Below are 17,678 nucleotides of genomic sequence, written 5' to 3'. Positions count from 1 at the left end.
TCATATCTCAATTCTAGTCTTAGTAACTGTGTTGCACATCAAAAGACAAGTGTCTGCCTAAAAATGGTCTTCTAGCATTATTGGCTAGGCACTAAGCTATCAGCATAGCATACAAAAAAATCTGGCTAATAAGATATATTGTAGCATACCTCAGTTACTTAAGTTTGAAAAGCTTAAGCTATTTATGCAAAAACCAAGTTTTATTAAACCTGCAGATACAGTATTTTTACATTCCCCTCCCAAAACCAGAATCTTTGTAGTCATTTTTTGTTCCCTCCACCACATGTGACTGTGCAGGAGACAAAATATTCCTCTGTAGACATATAAACAAACAGCACTATGCAACTCTTAACAAGAATGTAAAGAAAAACCAAATAAAATTATACACTTTATTCATTCAATTTTAGCTAAGAATATTCCTATTATACAAGTACAGTAGTAATTCAAAAAAAATCACAAAATATTACAAAATAAAAAAGTACAAACTGCATTACTTAATAAATATGTCTAACAAATTAAAGTTAACAGGAGATTAAAGAAGATAGCTCTCAGGTTGGAAACATTTAATGTTTGACCCAGCAAACCATACAAGTCTCGGTTTAAATACTTTTTACATAACATAGGACAGTGCATTATATTCTTGATTAGAAGAAGAAGAAGAAGAAAAAAAAAAAAAAAAAACCATCAAAAGGAGTAAAATGTTGTGATAACAGCCTGCTGATGCAATGCAAGTGCCAAGGGGCAAAGAAAAGGCATTTAACAAAAACCCCTCAGAAACCCAAATACTGAGATACAGCCAATTCCTGCCAAAGCTACAAACTATTATCTTATCACAACATTCTATATTAAATTTCTATTATTACAATTGAATAAAAATAAATGGAACAATGGGTGAGTCACCCAAGCAACCAGAGGCCAATTTACTCTAAGCAGTAATTAAATACAGAAGAGTCACAATTGCTCCCTGTACCATTCATGAATAGCTACATTCCAACTGGCTTATAAGACTTGTTCTGTGCTTGAGGCAATCAAAAACTTTTTGAAGTAGCTATTTAAAAGTTTTCTGAACTTTTATGCAAACCATGGTTTAAGCTAAAGTTTATTTACTTTCCATCAATCAGGGAAAGTCGGTACAACTACTACTCAAACTGGCCAACACCAATTTCATTAGGTTGCTTAAGTTGTATGGGTCAAATCACAGCAAAACACAAAGACAACTGTTATATCATAAACCTTATTTACAAAATAAACCTCTTACAAACTTTTTTGGCTGCACAGCTGAAAACCAGATGCCAACATGAGATGTAGGAGATGGAGGTAACAGTTTAAAAAAATAATGTGCAAAAAATACATTCTTCTAGAAAATAGAGAACTGGAAACCCCCCCCCCCCAACAAATATACATGGAGAAACCGCTTCCAAACAATCCAGGGCTAACTTTATGCAAGAGAATATTACAAATACAAGTTTGGATTTCTCGCCCCCCCCCCATCCCAGTTTAATATTGTAGGGAGGCTCCTCAGTCTCCGGCACCGCCGCTTTACGAAGGATTAAGGCATCATCACCATGGCCGATGCAAACTGTCTCTCTTGACCTGGAGTAGGGCTCTGAGCCCCTAGACTAGGCAGTCTCAGGAGCAGGTGTTCTGTTCGATGTACATCTTAGACAGCGACATGGCCATGGATTTGGCAAGCTCTTCGTCCCGCCTCCGCTGCACCTGAGTCTGCCTGCACCAGGCCTCGTACTCCGGGTTGGGACACACACAGTCCAGCACAGCGTCGTAGTGCCCATTGCTGAGCCAGCTCAGCCAGATGCTGGGCCGGGCCGGGTCCTCAGGGCCCAGGTAGTGGGCCATGGTGGAGACGGTGGGGCTCTCTGGCCTGCCGCCCGTGGTGAGATGAATGTTTACGTTCAGCATCTGCCCCATGGCCAAGAGCTCAGGGTAGCCGGCCCAGGCGCCATCCTGGGCGGCGCCGATGAGAAACTCGCCCACATCGCCCTCGATGATGGGGCTGAAATGGTGCAGGTGGTCCGCGATGTAGTGCACAGTCTGCTCGCGGAGCTCGCTGTACAGCCGCTGGTCCCCGTACACCGCCTTGCAGACGGCGCGGTACAAGCAGTTTCCATCAGGGATGATGTGGAAGCGGAACCGGCTCTTGTGCCGCAGGTATTTGTCCTGCTTCTCCACCTCGGCCAGGTACAGAGCCAGCTTCTCACTCCGCTCCGGCGTCCTCCTCGGGCTGGGGCCCTCCTCCTCCGCTAGCGGGGAGCAGGGCAGGGGCAGGGCCTGGCCGCTGCTCTCCTCGCCGCCGCAGGTGGCGGCCGGGCCGGGCTGGGCGCTGGCCGCCGCCTGCAGAGCCTGGCAGTGCTCGCTGAGGCGGAGGCTGTGGTTGCTGGGCTCCTCCGGGCGGTGCGGGGCTGCGGCGGCCTCCGCCTCCCCGCCGGCCTGTCTCATGCTCTCCAGGATGCCCTCGAGCCAGGCTCGGCTCTGCGGAGAGGCCGGGGCCAGCTCGACGGGGGGCTCGGGGCGCTGCACGATGCGGATGGGCACGATCCTCTCCAGCGGCCTCCTGCGGCTCACGGTGATCTGCGCGCTAGAGCTGTACTGCGGGGCCGCCGCCTGCCTGCCGCCCGGGCCCGCCGCGGGCCCGCCGGGCATCAGCTCTAGGCAGGAGGAGAAGGCAGTCATGGCGGCTCCGCTGCCTCCGGGCACCAGACTCTCCTTAGCGGGGCTCTCGGCGGCCGGGCTTTGGCCCGCTGCGTCCGGAGAGGGGGGCCCCGCCGGCAGGGAGACTTTGAAAACGCCCGCCCCGCCTGCTGCCGCCGCCGCCGCCGCCGCCGCCGTCCCCCCCGCTGCCGGGTAGTGGGTGATCACGGAGCTGTAAAGCTGCATCCTCAGCCCCCCGCAGGCGGCCTTTTATAGGCGGGGCCGGGGCCAGGGCGGGGAGCGGCCGCGCTCGGGCAGCCGGAGAGGATGAGCCGCCCGGGCAAAAATAAACAGGGGCATCACCCCTCCCGCAGTGCGGCGGGAGGGCGGCAATTCCTGCTGCGCCACTGCTGTGGGCGGCCCCGCCTCGCTACCCCGCGCGCGGCCCTTCTGGAAGCTGCTGGGCCGCGGCGGGCGGGGCTGCGGGGCCTTGTTTACCTCACTCCCTCGGCACGTTGGAATGTGGAGGGCGGGGCCTGGTGGCGTCCCCTCTGTGACGTCACTGAGCACCGCCCCGCCGCCGCGGAAAGGAAGGCCTGTCCCCTCCCCCCGGAGCCGTGAGGGTGCCCGGCTGCTGCCCCAGGGCTGCGCATTGGCGGTGGGGGAGGCCGTGCAGCTTTCCAGGGCAGGCGTGTGTGTTAGTGTCACCACAGGAGTCCCAGGCTCGGCCGGGCCCCACCGCCATGCCAGCAGTGACTGCCAACCACCCCATGTGCTGTGTCAAAAGTACATTCCCCTCCTCCCCCGTTAGTGGTAAAAACAAGCCCCTGATTCCGGCAAAATGGCATGGTTTGGAAGTGACAGCGCCTCTCTAGCTTCATGGAAACACACAGAACGAGGAGAAAAGGCAGACAAGGAATATTTTTTCCTAAGTTTTCACCTATGCCTTGGGTGGAGCGCATGTGCCCCTGGGCTCTTCAAATCCTAGCATATAATTTGGCCCTTGCTGGAGTGGTGAAGACCCTACACAAATATCAACGGAGTTCAGGTTTGTTAAACTATCTGGGGAGAAAGCTAAGCACAGTGACATTTGAAAAAGGGAAGAGGGGGGTGGAAAGTAGGCGTGGCCAAAATAGGCACCTCTTTCCCCATTTCCTGTTCTCCCATCTCCACTGCTACTCTGCAGCTCCCGTTTCAGATCTTAGAAGCTGACCTTGATCCAAAACCTGTGTCATGTCCCTTTACCTCCCTGTTCTAAGAAAAACCTGTCTCTATTCCTTAGACTTTCCCTTTCTGCCTTCTTTTTTGTGGATCTGTCTCCTATTTCTAGCTCCTCCCTACTGTTATTTTAAACCCATACAGTTAAACTGGTGCAAGAGACTGTGTGGACAATTTCAGTTTATTTTAAATATGTTAAGGATTTATTTAAGCTAAACCAAAATAAGCCACACTCTTCACCTGAAATAAGAGTGCCCACACTAAGGTTGCCACCTTTCTAGGCCCCTAAGACCCCACCCTCGGCTCTGCCTCCTCCCAGAGGCTCCACTCCCTCCACGAGGCTCCATCCCCTTCCCCCAAGGTCCATCCTTGTCACTTGTGCCTTTCCCTACCTACTCCAGTTGCTCGCTTGATCCTCTCCAGGAGCCTGCCTGCAGGTAGGAGATAGCCCCAGCTGAGCAGGGGCTGACACAGGTTATTGACCTGGCGCCTCTTCTGGCCCTGCAGTAACCAGACTTTTGGTTTGGATGCCATTGTTTAGGGTAGCTAGGTCCCCTTTTCAACTGGACTTTCTGGTCGAAAACCGGGCACCTGGCACCCCTAAATGGCACCTGGACATAGAAGCCAAAAAACGGACTGTCCAAGTAAAACCCAGATAGGTGGCAACTTTAGCCCACACAGGTGTTGGTCCTGGTTTAACAAATGTGTTTAGATAAGGCCTTAATCTCTCTCTTCTCTCCCTGTTCCCAGTGTGTGGCTGTCATCTATTGTCCTTTTGGCTCCTCTTGGCAGTTGCCTGGCTCTCACTCTTCCATTTATTCCATTCCATTAATATTGCCATGGGTGATTTCAAGTTCCATGATTCCTCTGACTTTTGTTTCCTTTCTATAACTTCCTAATTACCTCCAGCTCTAGCTCAATTCCTCCATTCATTGCCTCAGTCAGTGTCTTCACCTAGACCTGATCTACACACAAAAATTATACTGTGATATAGCTGCTTATTTCAGTGGGAGCAGGCGTGCGTCCACACATCTGTCTCCCATCAATAGATTTCCATAGTTAAATCAATATATTTGCTATGCTTAAAATAAAATAAAATAAATAAAAAGGGCAGCTCTGTGACAGTGCAAGTAGTTTTCTGCTAGTATCCCACATTGCTCCATGAATTGACCTGTCAAGTAACCTTTCTGCACTTCACTGCCCAGGGTTGCAGGAGTGCAAGCACAACACTGTAAACATACTCAATAATTGTATTGATTTACCTGTACCTGCATAACTTCTATATGTAAAAAACATCTTCATTATGTACTGCTCTGTCTCTCAGATTCCAAACTCCATCTTTGATCAACATGTTATTACCACTTTAAAAACGGTTTTAATTATTCCCTTATTTTAAATACAATTTTCTGTTTTTTCTTTTTCTGGCCTCCCTTGTTTTTTCCCCTTTATCCCGCCAGAGGCCCAATCCTGTAGTTCAAACACATCAACTTCCACAGACTTCTGTGTATAACCCATTTTTAGTTCCCTCTGGTAAATCTAAGTAGAAAATACACACACAAAATTGGATTTCCACATGTTAATCTGTATATGCTGTTATAAATCCAACTATTAGTTCTATATGTCTCCCTATACACATACTGCTTTGTCTCCAAAGAGGACCCCTACAGCACGAAAATAGAAGTCGTCAAATAATAGGAGTGGAAACAATGTGATCTGAAAACTTAGGTCCCCAAAATGATTTGTGGTTGGTTTATCTATGCCCGTAATGTCTTGGAATCAAGTTGCCCCAATTTACTTCAGCCTAGGCATTATAAAACACATAGCTACCTCTCCATTCACATAGAGAGACACAGTGTCTGTACACTCCACTGATCATGCTCTGACAGACACATTGCCAAGTATCACCTACTTACTCTAAGATCCAATTTTTTCACCAACATTTAGTTTTATCAGTTGCTGAATAAAAATTGGGAACTGGTATACACCAGTTACCTTGAACAGATACTTCATAACTTTGTTATAAATTTCTAAAATTTTCTCCAGAATTCATCCCACAAATCAAATGCCTCCTGAAGAGTTTCAATAATCTGATTGGGACAGACCCCTAAAAACTTTAAAACACTAAGATTTAAATCGTACTAGTGACCTCTTTTTCCTCTTTTAGCTTTCTTATACTCTAAAAATTAAAGAAGATTCAGCTAGCGGAGTTAATTTATCACTACTTCATCAAAAATAGCAACTTTTTCTTTAGTTATCAATTGGCTTAGTTTCAGGGAACCGTTTCCTTTATTCCCATGCTCTGCAGCTGAGGTCGTAGCTACTGGAATAGTACAACATAGCATTTCCTTAGGTATTTCAATAAAGGATAAACTTTGACGCTAGACTCAGCATTTCCTAGCTGACTTTGTACAAAGATAAGAGGAGAGGCTGAAAAAAATTGTTAAAAGTTGTAATGCTTTAAAAATATGAGGTATTTAAGAGAGACAGTTGTCCCGAAACCTGTCACCATTTATCACAGAATCTTTAATTTTGGAGAACATTAATGTGTCAACAAATTTGGGGAATTCACTGTAGTACTGGGCACCTTTTACAGTGAAGAATTACAAGGCCAATATATTCCCACAGTTACCACTTCAGAATTTAAAATATAAAAGGAATACTAGGCACTAGTTAATGTCCAAATGATTTGCTTGACCTGGCATGCCCGGAAAGTTGATACTTTTAGAATGAATGGTGATGTCACAGTAAGCCAGGAGCATTGCTAGCAACCTACCACAAGGGCATAGAGTATTACAGCTTCTCTGAAAGTTAGAGAATGACTTTTGTATTTCAGAATGTTCTGAACTTCCCTTCAAATATAGTTAGTGAGACCAGCAGCTAAGACTCTTTAGACCTGGACAAATCAATGATTACATATTAAGAATTTTCCCAGTCAGAGGGCAATAAATAGCTACATTTCCATTAGTATGAAGCATCTCAGAGTTTCTTCATCACTTCTTACTCGTTTCCTCACTCCCCCCTGCACAGAGCTGGCCTGAGCCCCTATGCACCCCCCAGCCTCCCACACAGAGCTGGGCTGAGCTCCTGTGGCCTCCCGCTCCCCCCACACAGAGCTGTCCTGAGCCCCTCTGCCCCCCTCCCCCTGCACACAGCTTGCACGAGCCTCTCCCCCCTCCCCCGCCGCAGAGCTGGCCAGAGCCCCTCTGCCCCCCTGCTTGCCCTGCCGCTCATCCTTCCCCCCACCCCGAGCCCCTTTTTGGCAAAACTGGGCATTAGCAAATAGGACAAATGGCCAGTTTTGCCAAAGATGTCTGGGTCAGGGCTTAGAAAAGGGACTGTCCCAGCTAAAATGGGATGTATAGTCACCCTAGGCTGTAGTAAGAGCTGTCCAGGGAGCCCGGGTAGCTGTGGGGAGCCCCAGATCCTCCACCTACCCTGGGCGGGGGGCTGGGATGCACAAAAGCAGGCCTCAGCCTGTGTCCCTGCCCACCCAGGGCACACTGCTCAGAGAAGGCAGAAAGTCCAGGGCTCCCCATGGTGGCCAGGGCTCCCTGGGTAGCTTTTACCAGCTTCCAGCCAGGCCAGGAGGTGGGGCCTTGGGTGGAAGGGGAGGAGCAGGGGGCGGGGCCCTATGGCAGGGATGTGTGGGGGAAGCCTAAATATTCTTTGTGCCCAAAAAATCGTAATCCGCTTCTGATTGTATGTAGATCCATGGGAAAGGTAAAATGGGAGAAAAGCAAGGGATGATTAGGCAATTTCAATCAAGTTGTAACATCTCCAGAGAAGCCACCTCTTTGGAAAAGTGTGCATATACTAGCTCAAACTGGATTATCCACAGACCAACAGACAAAGGGTTTTTGTATAAATAGCCTGATTTTAAACTCTGATGAACTTGTAACGATAAGGAATCATCTTGGATGAGGGGTTGAAGGATCACTCCTGCCAGAATCCATGTTTGGGTGAACTCTGGCAAGCTTATTAGCATGTGTGTAGATTCTTTTTTTGTTTTTAATATATCTCTCTGTAATGCTTTTTATCTTAAGAATAAAGTAGACTTGCACAGTACGTGCTGTGTGGTACCTTATAACTATAGCAATTACACCTGTTAACCATCTCTAAAGAGAAAGCAAGCAGGCATCCATGGGCAACAATCTGTACGGAGAATGACACAATGAAGGCAGGAAACTGGACAGTCTGGAAATAACCTGGTCAAAAGGGAGAGAAGTACAGGTCTCTACCCAGAAAGGCAACAGTTTGGGGAGACGGAAGCTGACAATATGTGCCCTTGTTGAACCACTGAGGGCTGGTGCAGTTACACAGGTGAAGTTGCCCTGAACTGTGACATATAGAGTGGTAGCATATATGTGGTCTGTAACAGTGCGGATTGCATAAGTGCCAACAGCAGTAAAAGCAAGAACTGTAGAAGGAAAAGGACAGAGAAAAAAGTCTCAAGACTCTTTTTGGGAAAAGGAATAATGAAGACAGAGATAGGAGAAAATGAAGTTTGAATAGCTGGAGAAAAATTGTTTGGTTGAGTTAGACAGAGAAAGGCAGCTCAGTCCTGAGGATAGAAAAAAGACACAGTCAATCAATTTGTTGTATTCTAATGACCAGTCAGGAATGATGGTGTGAGTTTGTAGAGAACCTCCAGCCTGCTGGCAAAGGGGCCAGCAGACCATTCTGTCCCCCAACCAACCAATCGTTTGGAAAGGTGGTGTGCTGATGTATGGTAGACTTATTATTAATTTGTGATTGTTACTATATGAGGTGTAAATTTGGGGGTATGCCATTTGAGATGAAGGGGCAGATGTGTGTTATGTATGTACAGGTGTTGTGAATTTTAGTATTATGTATTTATGTAATATAAGTATTATTATGCCCAGAACTCAGCAATTTGCATATAGCTAAATAAATAAGAGTACAACACATTCTGGAAAAAAGGTATGTAATTCATCATCAAAACATAAAAATGCCAGGGAGCATTTTAATATACTTGACAAATATTAAAACAGTTGTTGGTAATGTTAGCAAAATTACTGTTCCCTCGCTCTTTCCTCATCTAATAGCTCTATAACATGCTATAAATTTACTACCAGTACAGTAGTTTTTATTTTTAAAATATACATAGTAAACACGCTAACAAAATTAGAACACACGATATACAGTAGATCTGTTTGTTGTGCAACTATGATCTGACCAAAGAATTTTTACCAATCTCTTTGCATTAGTATATTGTACCAATATTTTTTCTTCCTACATAAAATAAATGGAAGGAGGGGTTTCATCTTGAAATATGTCACCTTTGTTATTATTATTTAAATGCTGACAATTTAGTAAGGTCAACATTTTCCAAACACAGGTGCCTACAGTTAGTCACCTACAATAAGTGACCTGGGGTGAAATCCTGGCTCCTACCCTTAGTTTTCAGTACTCACAATTGGAGTTATGGGAGCTCAGCATCTCCGAAAAATCAGACCACTTATTTAGGTGCCTATCTTTAGGCACCCATGTTTGAAAACGTTGGCCTAAGTCTGTGTTTTACTATATCCTCCCCTGCTAAAGGAAGAACTAATGGTAGAGTGGGATTGCCAGGTGGTGTGACTGCCAAATCTTGTGAAAAACAGATTCTTAGGAAGAGTGTGTTCCCCCCATTCATACCACCCACAAAGCAATGGCCACATAATTATGCCTTTGACTGGGGCCCTGCGCTAGCAGCAGACATGCATTCTCCATGGTGTTTTCAAGCTGTAGAGGGAGGAATTATTGATTCCTGGAACAGAGTAGACTATGTTTTATTTTTCAGTGTAACTTATTGGCTCTGGAGAGACCAGGGCATATGGATTGACTATTCCCTAAATCTTCCCATATCAGGTTTTCCATGCACTCTCTCTCATCCCCCATTCATGTAGAGCTCACCATGCATGTTGTGGCCACAGAAGGGCTAGAGAGTTGTACAGAGTGAGCAGGATATAGTGTTAAACCAGCTATTTTTCCCTTCCTAGCAACTCTCTTCACCCATTTTCCATGGATTTACTCTCCTCTGCACCATTCAGCACAGTGGAACACGTGGCCATTTGTTATTGTAGAACATACCTTAAAGATATGTTTGTGGTAATAAAAAGAAAACATCTCTCACAGCTAAAGTTTCCACTGACATAATTGTTATCAGTGATTACCCTGCACATTCCAGGAAGTTTTCAGATAGTATAGAAGGCTAACCAGAGTCATACAAACAATTGTGGAACAACACTGGCATTCACTGATGCTAAACTGGATGCTGGAGTATTAGCCACTTTTAACTTTAACAAGTACTGGATATATAACTGACACATAAACAACACATTAAATATGCCAGCTGGAACACTGACAAGTGAAGAAAGGAAGGAGGGGAAAGAGCTTAGATATTTTAAGTGATCATCTGAACAAGTATTGCCCCAACTTATTGTTCTTCTATTTACCTTAAAATTCTTCATAAAAGGCTATTTATACTTGAAATATTTGACAGACTATTTAGATTTAGCTGGATAATACCAACAGTTGTGAAACACAGTATTTAATTTATTACTGCTTAATATGTTGAACCAGCATACCTGGGACTACAAGTTAAAATTCCATAGAAGAGTATATAAAGGAATCCAAGACCTTCCTACAGAGGAGAAATACACACTGCCACTTGACAGCATTTAATTTGTAACAAACTTACTGGTTATATCTGCCAATGTTTTTCTGACAGTTGTATGCTCTATATTTACTACTGCTAAGAAATTTTGCTGAGTTGTTTGTGAAGTTTAAGAACATTTAGGAAAGTATGGTGTCTAAAAAAACCAAAACAATGGGTTTGATATCAATTTTTTCCATTTATTATTTGTATTATAGTTTCATCCCAAGGTCCAAATGAGATCAAGGCCCTGTGGTTCTGAGCATTGTACAGATACACAGTAAGAAACAGGTCCTGCCTCAAAGAGTTTACAGTTTAGATTAAGACAAAACATAACAAAAGGATAGAAGAAACAGATGGAGGGAATGGAGAACACAAGTAACATGAACACATGATTGCATAGATTAACTATGGACATAATTTGCAGGGTATTTTTAAAGTATTAATAAATAAGATAATGATATCAGTTATCCCAGCTGGCCACCTGTTTATCCATTATCAGCTGGCAATTTATTGTAGGCATGGATCACGGCAGAAGTAGGTGTGATGCTGGCAGACTAGGTGCCAACTCATGCCAACGGCCCAGGCCCTCATTGAACACTGGCAAGTGCATAACTGGAAACCAGTCTATCTTACCCGTGGATTAGTATAGTTTAAATAGATATTAGTGTTATAAGAATGTGTTTAGACTTTATGTAATGCCTGGTGAAATCTAATTATAGAATGTAGGGGAGCAGTTGCCCCACTTTGGCAGACAAAGGGTTAATAGCAGCCCTTGGAGCAGCTGCTCAGAACAAGGCCAATCAGAGAAGGCTTGGAAGCAGCCAATCAGGACCAGGCTGGGCCCTATATAAAGGCTGCAAAGCAGAAGACACAGAAGTCTCTCCTTGACAAGCAAGGGAGGGCTGGCTCCCAGGGATAGCACCTTGGATAGAGCAGAGCAGGGCTGGGCAGGCTCAGGGGAGCAGAGGAAAAGCTCCAGCCTCATACCTGCCAGGCTGAGGCCCCTGACGGAAAGGGCCAAGAAGGTGCAGGACTGAAGGGAAGTGGCCCAGGGAGCGTGAGCAGTAGAGGGGAGAGGAAGAAGGCAGGACATGGCTGCCACCAGAGGGTCCCTGGGCTGGGACCCAGAGTAGTGGGTGGGCCTAGGTTCCCCCCCATCCCCCTTACACTGCACCTGGCTATGGAGGAGCGTGACCCGATACAGACTATTGCCCCTGTGGCAAGGGGATACACTTTGTGGCTGCAGTTGGCTATGAGCGCAGGTGCAGCCTGATACCCTGGAAGGGGAGAGAACTGAGTGGGGCAGAGCTGGAGGGCTGTGTCCAGAAGAGGATGCTGCAAGCCAGGGAGCAACGTGGGTTCCAGACAGCACAGCAGATCAGACAACAGGCCAGACACCACCTGCAGAGGGCGCTCCACAACTGGACAGAATTAATTCCTGGAGCAACCAGCAGGAGGCGCTGCTGTGGTGATTTGGCGCTCCGTTACATAGAACATACAACCAATCTGGAGGTTCTGCCCGGGTTTTTGGCTATCTGCCCTAAAGATGGCACTCACGGTCAAGAGCCACTCGTGCCAGCATCACAGTGGGTCTTAAGGAGGGACTTGCAGGAGGAGAGGATAGTGGCTTCACACACAAGGAGTAACGTGGAACAGAGTATGAAAATATATTGATGGAGCTCAGAGGGTGTGCTAACGTGGTGGGAGCTAAGTTGTCAAGGTCCTTAAAGATGAGGACACAATATATTTGCCTCTTGCTCTTTTGTGGCAACAAGGGAAAGTTAGAAGGGAAGTAGCAATATCAGAGTGGGAAAAATATTCATGTCATGACAGTGGTGTCTTTTCCTCTGTAAATTTTTATAAGTGGCACTCTTTATGGGATATGTAGAAGAAGGCAGATGGGGGCGGGGGAACAGCTAGCAAATATAAGGTAGGACTGTGGAAAACTGCAGCAGTTGCTGGGGAAGGGGCTAACTGCTTCAGAGTGGTAAATATGCTTGAAGCTAAGAGATGTGGCACATTTTAGATTCCTGCAGATTTCTATTTACCATGTAGCAATTTCTTGTAGGGTCCAGCAGAGGCTTAAATTGGACATAAGAATTTAGTAATCCCATTTTTTCCATGTCTGTAGAAAATTTTTGCCTCTCCCCAATGGCAATAGCAGAACAAAGCTAAATTGACTAGGACCACTACAGTGGTTCCACAGTGGGGAAGCATACATCTGTGCGGCTGTGGAAGAAACAACTGTAAAGAGAAAGGTAGGAAAAAAAGAGAGAAAATAATAGGGAGAGCAAAAAGAGTATCTATAGTAGTAATATGTGGATACAGCTTCTGCTGTGACTCTGACAGAAGCTTCTGCCTAAAGAAATTATTTATGCATGAACAGAAGAAAAGCAATACATCATGTGACTTGGCAAATAGGAAAACTGGAAAATAATAGAAAATTGGAGACAAAAAGTGGGGAATCAGTCTCTCATTAAAATACTTCTAGGTTTTATCTATTTTAAAGACTGTGTGGGGAGGACTTCTAAATCTTCCATATTGTACTTCCCATATTTGGGATTCCAAACATCCAGGAAATGCAGCTGTTTCTGTTGGCATCTCTTCTTCACTCCCTTTCCTCATTTCAGTGTGAGTTAGGATTCAGTAACAGCTTTGGTACTAAGAAAAGGAGTACTTGTGGCACCTTAGAGACTAACAAATTTGAGCGTAAGCTTTCATGAGCTACAGCTCACTTCATCGGATGCATGCAGTGGAAAATACAGTGGGGAGATTTTATATACACAGAGAACATGAAACAATGGGTGTTACCATACACACTGCAACAAGAGTAATCGGGTAAGGTGAGCTATTACCAGCAGGAGAGGAAAAAACCTTTTGCAGTGATAATCAAGGTGGGCCATTTCCAGCAGTTGACAAGAACATGTGAGGAGAAATAAACATGGGGAAATAGTTTTACTTTGTGTAATGACACATCGACTCCCAGTCTTTATTCAAGCCTAAGTTAATAGTGTCCAGTTTGCAAATTAATTCCAATTCAGCAGTCTCTCTTTGGAGTCTGTTTTTGAAGTTTTTTTGTTGAAGAATTGCAACTTTTAGGTCTGTACTCAAGTGACCAGAGATTGAAGTGTTCTCCAACTGGTTTTTGAATCTTATAATTCTTGACATCTGATTTGTGTCCATTTATTCTTTTACGCAGAGACTGTCCAGTTTGGCCAATGTACATGGCAGAGGGGCATTGCTGGCACATGGTGGCATATATCACATTGGTAGATGTGCAGGTGAACGAGCCTTTGATAGTGTGGCTGATGTGATTAGGCCCTATGATGGTGTCCCCTGAATAGATATGTGACACAGTTGGCAATGGGCTTTGTTGCAAGGATAGGTTCCTGGGTTAGTGTTTTGTGTGGTTGCTGGTGAGTATTTGCTTCAGGTTGGGGGGGTTGTCTGTAAGCAAGGACTGGCCTGTCTCCCAAGATCTGTGAGAGTGATGGGTCGTCCTTCAGGATAGGTTTTAGATCCTTGATGATGCATTGGAGAGGTTTTAGTTTGGGGCTGAAGGTGATGGCTAGTGGCGTTCTGTTATTTTCTTTGTTGGGCCTGTCCTGTAGTAGGTGACTTCTGGGTACTCTTCTGGCTCTGTCAATCTGATTCTTCACTTCAGCAGGTGGGTACTGTAGTTGTAAGAACGCTTGATAGAGATCTTGTAGGTGTTTGTCTCTGTCTGAGGGGTTGGAGCAAATGCGGTTGTATCGCAGAGCTTGGCTGTAGATAATGGATCGTGTGGTGTGAAAGCTGGAGGCATGTATGTAGGCATAGCGGTCAGTAGGTTTCCGGTATAGGGTGGTGTTTGTGACCATCGCTTATTAGCACTGTAGTGTCCAGGAAGTGGATCTCTTGTGTGGACTGGTCCAGGCTGAGGTTGATGGTGGGATGGAAACTGTTGAAATCCCAGTGGAGTTCCTCAAGGGCTTCTTTTCCATGGGTCCAGATGATGAAGATGTCATCAGTATAACGCAAGTAGAGTAGGGGCATTAGGGGATGAGAGCTGAGGAAGTGCTGTTCTAAGTCAGCCATAAAAATGTTGGCATACTGTGGGGCCATGCGGGTACCCATAGCAGTGCCGCTGATTTGAAGGTATACATTGTCCCCAAAGGTGAAATAGTTATGAGTGAGGACAAAGTCACAAAGTTCAGCCACCAGGTTTGCCGTGACGTTACTGGGGATACTGTTCCTGACGGCTTGTAGTCCATCTTTGTGTGGAATGTTGGTGTAGAGGGCTTCTACATCCATAGTGGCTCGGATGGTGTTTTCAGGAAGATCACCGATGGACTGTCATTTCCTCAGGAAGTCAGTGGTGTCTCGAAGGTAGCTGGGAGTGCTGGTAGCATAGGGCCTGAGGAGGGAGTCTACATAGCCAGACAATCCTGCAGTCAGGGTGCCAATGCCTGAGATGATGGGACATCCAGGATTTCCAGGTTTATGGATATTGGGTAGCAGACAGAACTCCAAGCAGGGGTATTCTAGGGGTGTATCTGTGCAGATTTGTTCATGTGCTTTTTCAGGGAGTTCTTGAGCAGATGGTGTAGTTTCTTTTAGTAACCCTCAGTGGGATCAGAGGGTAATGGCTTGTAGAATGTGGTGTTGGAGAGCTGCCTAGCAGCCTCTTGTTCATATTCCGACCTAGTCATGATGATGACAGCACCTCCTTTGTCAGCCTTTTTGATTATGATGTCAGAGTTGTTTCTGAGGCTGTGGGTGGCATTGTGTTCTGCACGGCTGAGGTTATGGGGCAAGTGATGCTGCTTTTCCACAATTTCAGCCCATGCATGTCTGCAGAAACACTCTATGTAGAAGTCCAGTCTGTTTAGACCCAGAATCCTTCTTTTTGTAGTGTTGGTAGGAAGGTCTCTGTGGGTTAGTCTGTTCAGAGGTGTGTTGGAAATATTCCTTGAGTTGGAGACGTTGAAAATAGGATTCTAGGTCACCACAGAACTGTATCATGTTCGTGGGGGTGGAGGGGCAGAAGTAGAGGCCCCGAGATAGGACAGATTCTTCTGCTGTACTAAGAGTATAGCTGGATAGATTAACAATACTGCTGGGTGGGTTAAGGGAACCACTGTGGTGGCCCCTTTTGGCATGTAGTAGTTTAGATTAGTGTCCTTTTTCTTTTGTAGAGAAGCAAAGTGTGTGTTGTAAATGGCTTGTCTACTTTTTGTAAAGTCCAGCCACGAGGAAGTTTATGTGGAAGGTTGGTTTTTTATGAGAGTATCCAGTTTTGAGACCTCATTCTTAATCTTTCCCTATTTGCTGTATAGGATGTTGATCAGGTGGTTCCGCAGTTTCTTTGAGAGTGTGTGGCACAATCTGTCAGCATAGTCTGTGTGGTATGTAGATTGTAATGGATTTTTTATCTTCAGTCCTTTTGGTATGATGTCCATCTGTTTGCATTTGGAAAGGAAGATGTCTGTCTGTATCTGTACAAGTTTTTTCATGAAGTTGATAGATTTCCACTCCATACAGCTAAATTCAGTGCCTTGCATAATGACAGGTTTCAGAGTAGCAGCCATGTTCATCTGTATCCGCAAAAAGATAAGGAGTACTTGTGGCACCTTAGACTAACAAAATTTATTTGAGCATAAGCTTTCGTGAGCTACAGCTCACTTCATCGGATGCATGCAGTATGGGTGTATGCTTTGTTACTGTAATTCGCCACAGAAGCCTCAAAGTCTGCTTGCGTGGTATAAAAACTGGATGTATGCAGTGAGAACTGGGTGCAATATGGTTTGAAATTTGCTTCAATGGAACATTTTCTGAATACAATTTAAAGGGAGATAAGACAGATTCCAATAAATTTCTGTCATGACCTGCCCCTTTCTGGGCGCACACCTTGAACACCAGTGTCATTGCATCATTGGCTCAGCCTTTTTACCCTTCTAATCTTCTCAGGACTCTTGTCTGTAAATATTGGATGATCTTGGCTGCTTTTCCTAACTCTGTTTTGTGGGCCCTGTGGGTCTCTGCAAAACCCACTGATTGACTAAATCTCCAGCTTCTGGGTTTGACAAGCCACTAAAAAACTTTTTAACCCAAGTAAACATAACAAACAAAACAGTAACGTTCAGTAACCTTCCTACTTACTCCTACAGGGAAAGCCTAATCTTTATAAGGGCCCAGCAGTGCTTGCCTTCATGACCACAGTCTAGCTCTCCAGCTCCCTCTGTGATCCAGCTCTTTCTCCTCCCAGGAGCCAGCCAACAATCCTTCTCAGGAGCCAACGAGTGATCTTTCCCACTCCTCTCCAGGAGCCAGCTGTCACATTCAAACACCCAGAGTTCTGAATGAGCAGTCCAGGTGGAGTTTCTGACTGGAAGTTCAAGCTTCTGTGTGTCTCTGTGCATGCAATGATATATGTTCCTTTTGATCTTTGTCCAACATTATACCTCAGTCACACAATTTGGCTTAATGTTTATTTCTTCCTCCACAGTATCCTTCATATTTATACTGTATAGTTAAAAGGAAAAGAAGTCCTCACTCTAAGTGAGGATAAGAGTATTGCTGCCAGAATGCTAATGAATCCATAGTACATATCCAGTTCCTCCTAAATGGTTGTTCTTCTGATTGCTTCTGGGTGGGAAAAGGATAAATCTAGGCACTTGTAACACCACCCTTCATTTTTCCAACCTTTTAAAAAAAGCCCACTGTTAATCTTCTCTCTGGCTTTATCGATGTCATGTGTGACAGAAGAGTAAGGAAGTGTATGCCGCTAGCCCAAACTTTTAAAAGATTCTTGTCAATGAGGTATAAGTATGAGGTTAAGTATTCTACACTAAGGCAATGGGTGGAATGGAGTTGTACGCTGTTGGTGATAACAGAACAAACCTGGCTGTGGCCCTAGTGAACTAAAGACAATTTTCCAATTCACTGAATACTTCTATTGCACAAAGGTCTGAACATAAATATTATCTTAAGGAAAAATCTTAATGTTCAAGAGAAGTTGCCTGTCAGAATAATGTTTAAGGGAACTTTTTACCACATGCTTCAAATCTGCTACAGTGTCATGTAAAAATACTGTTTACTGTATGCCTGCATTAGTCATCATAGATGTAATCCACACTATGACCTCATTTCCACATGGCCTGGCCAAATGCTG

At 45.1% G+C, this 17,678-nt stretch overlaps 1 protein-coding gene and 1 long non-coding RNA gene across 2 annotated transcripts; one reads left to right on the top strand and one right to left on the bottom strand.

Annotated features, from left to right (window-relative positions):
* Nucleotides 1–375: 375 nt before the first annotated feature.
* OTUD1 (OTU deubiquitinase 1) lies at nucleotides 376–5,964 on the bottom strand. Its single transcript, XM_037890853.2, has one exon. The coding sequence runs from the start codon at nucleotides 2,890–2,892 to the stop codon at nucleotides 1,630–1,632; it is 1,263 nt and encodes a 420-aa protein (XP_037746781.1). The 5' UTR covers nucleotides 2,893–5,964; the 3' UTR covers nucleotides 376–1,629.
* Nucleotides 5,965–9,292: 3,328 nt separating this feature from the next.
* Nucleotides 9,293–16,978, top strand: LOC122464749. Its single transcript, XR_006289070.1, has 2 exons — nucleotides 9,293–12,182; nucleotides 16,675–16,978. It is a non-coding gene; the product is annotated as an uncharacterized LOC122464749 (long non-coding RNA).
* Nucleotides 16,979–17,678: the final 700 nt, after the last annotated feature.

The sequence above is a fragment of the Chelonia mydas genome, chromosome 2, assembly GCF_015237465.2.
Source record: "Chelonia mydas isolate rCheMyd1 chromosome 2, rCheMyd1.pri.v2, whole genome shotgun sequence".
NCBI lineage: Eukaryota > Metazoa > Chordata > Testudines > Cheloniidae > Chelonia > Chelonia mydas.
Note: the sequence above shows the minus strand (reverse complement) of the source record. Positions and strands in the feature narration are given on the sequence as shown.

Coding starts and splice junctions, on each gene's coding strand:
- OTUD1 (XM_037890853.2), bottom strand. CDS start 2,892: ATGCAGCTTTACAGCTCCGTGATCACCCACTACCCGGCAGCGGGGGGG.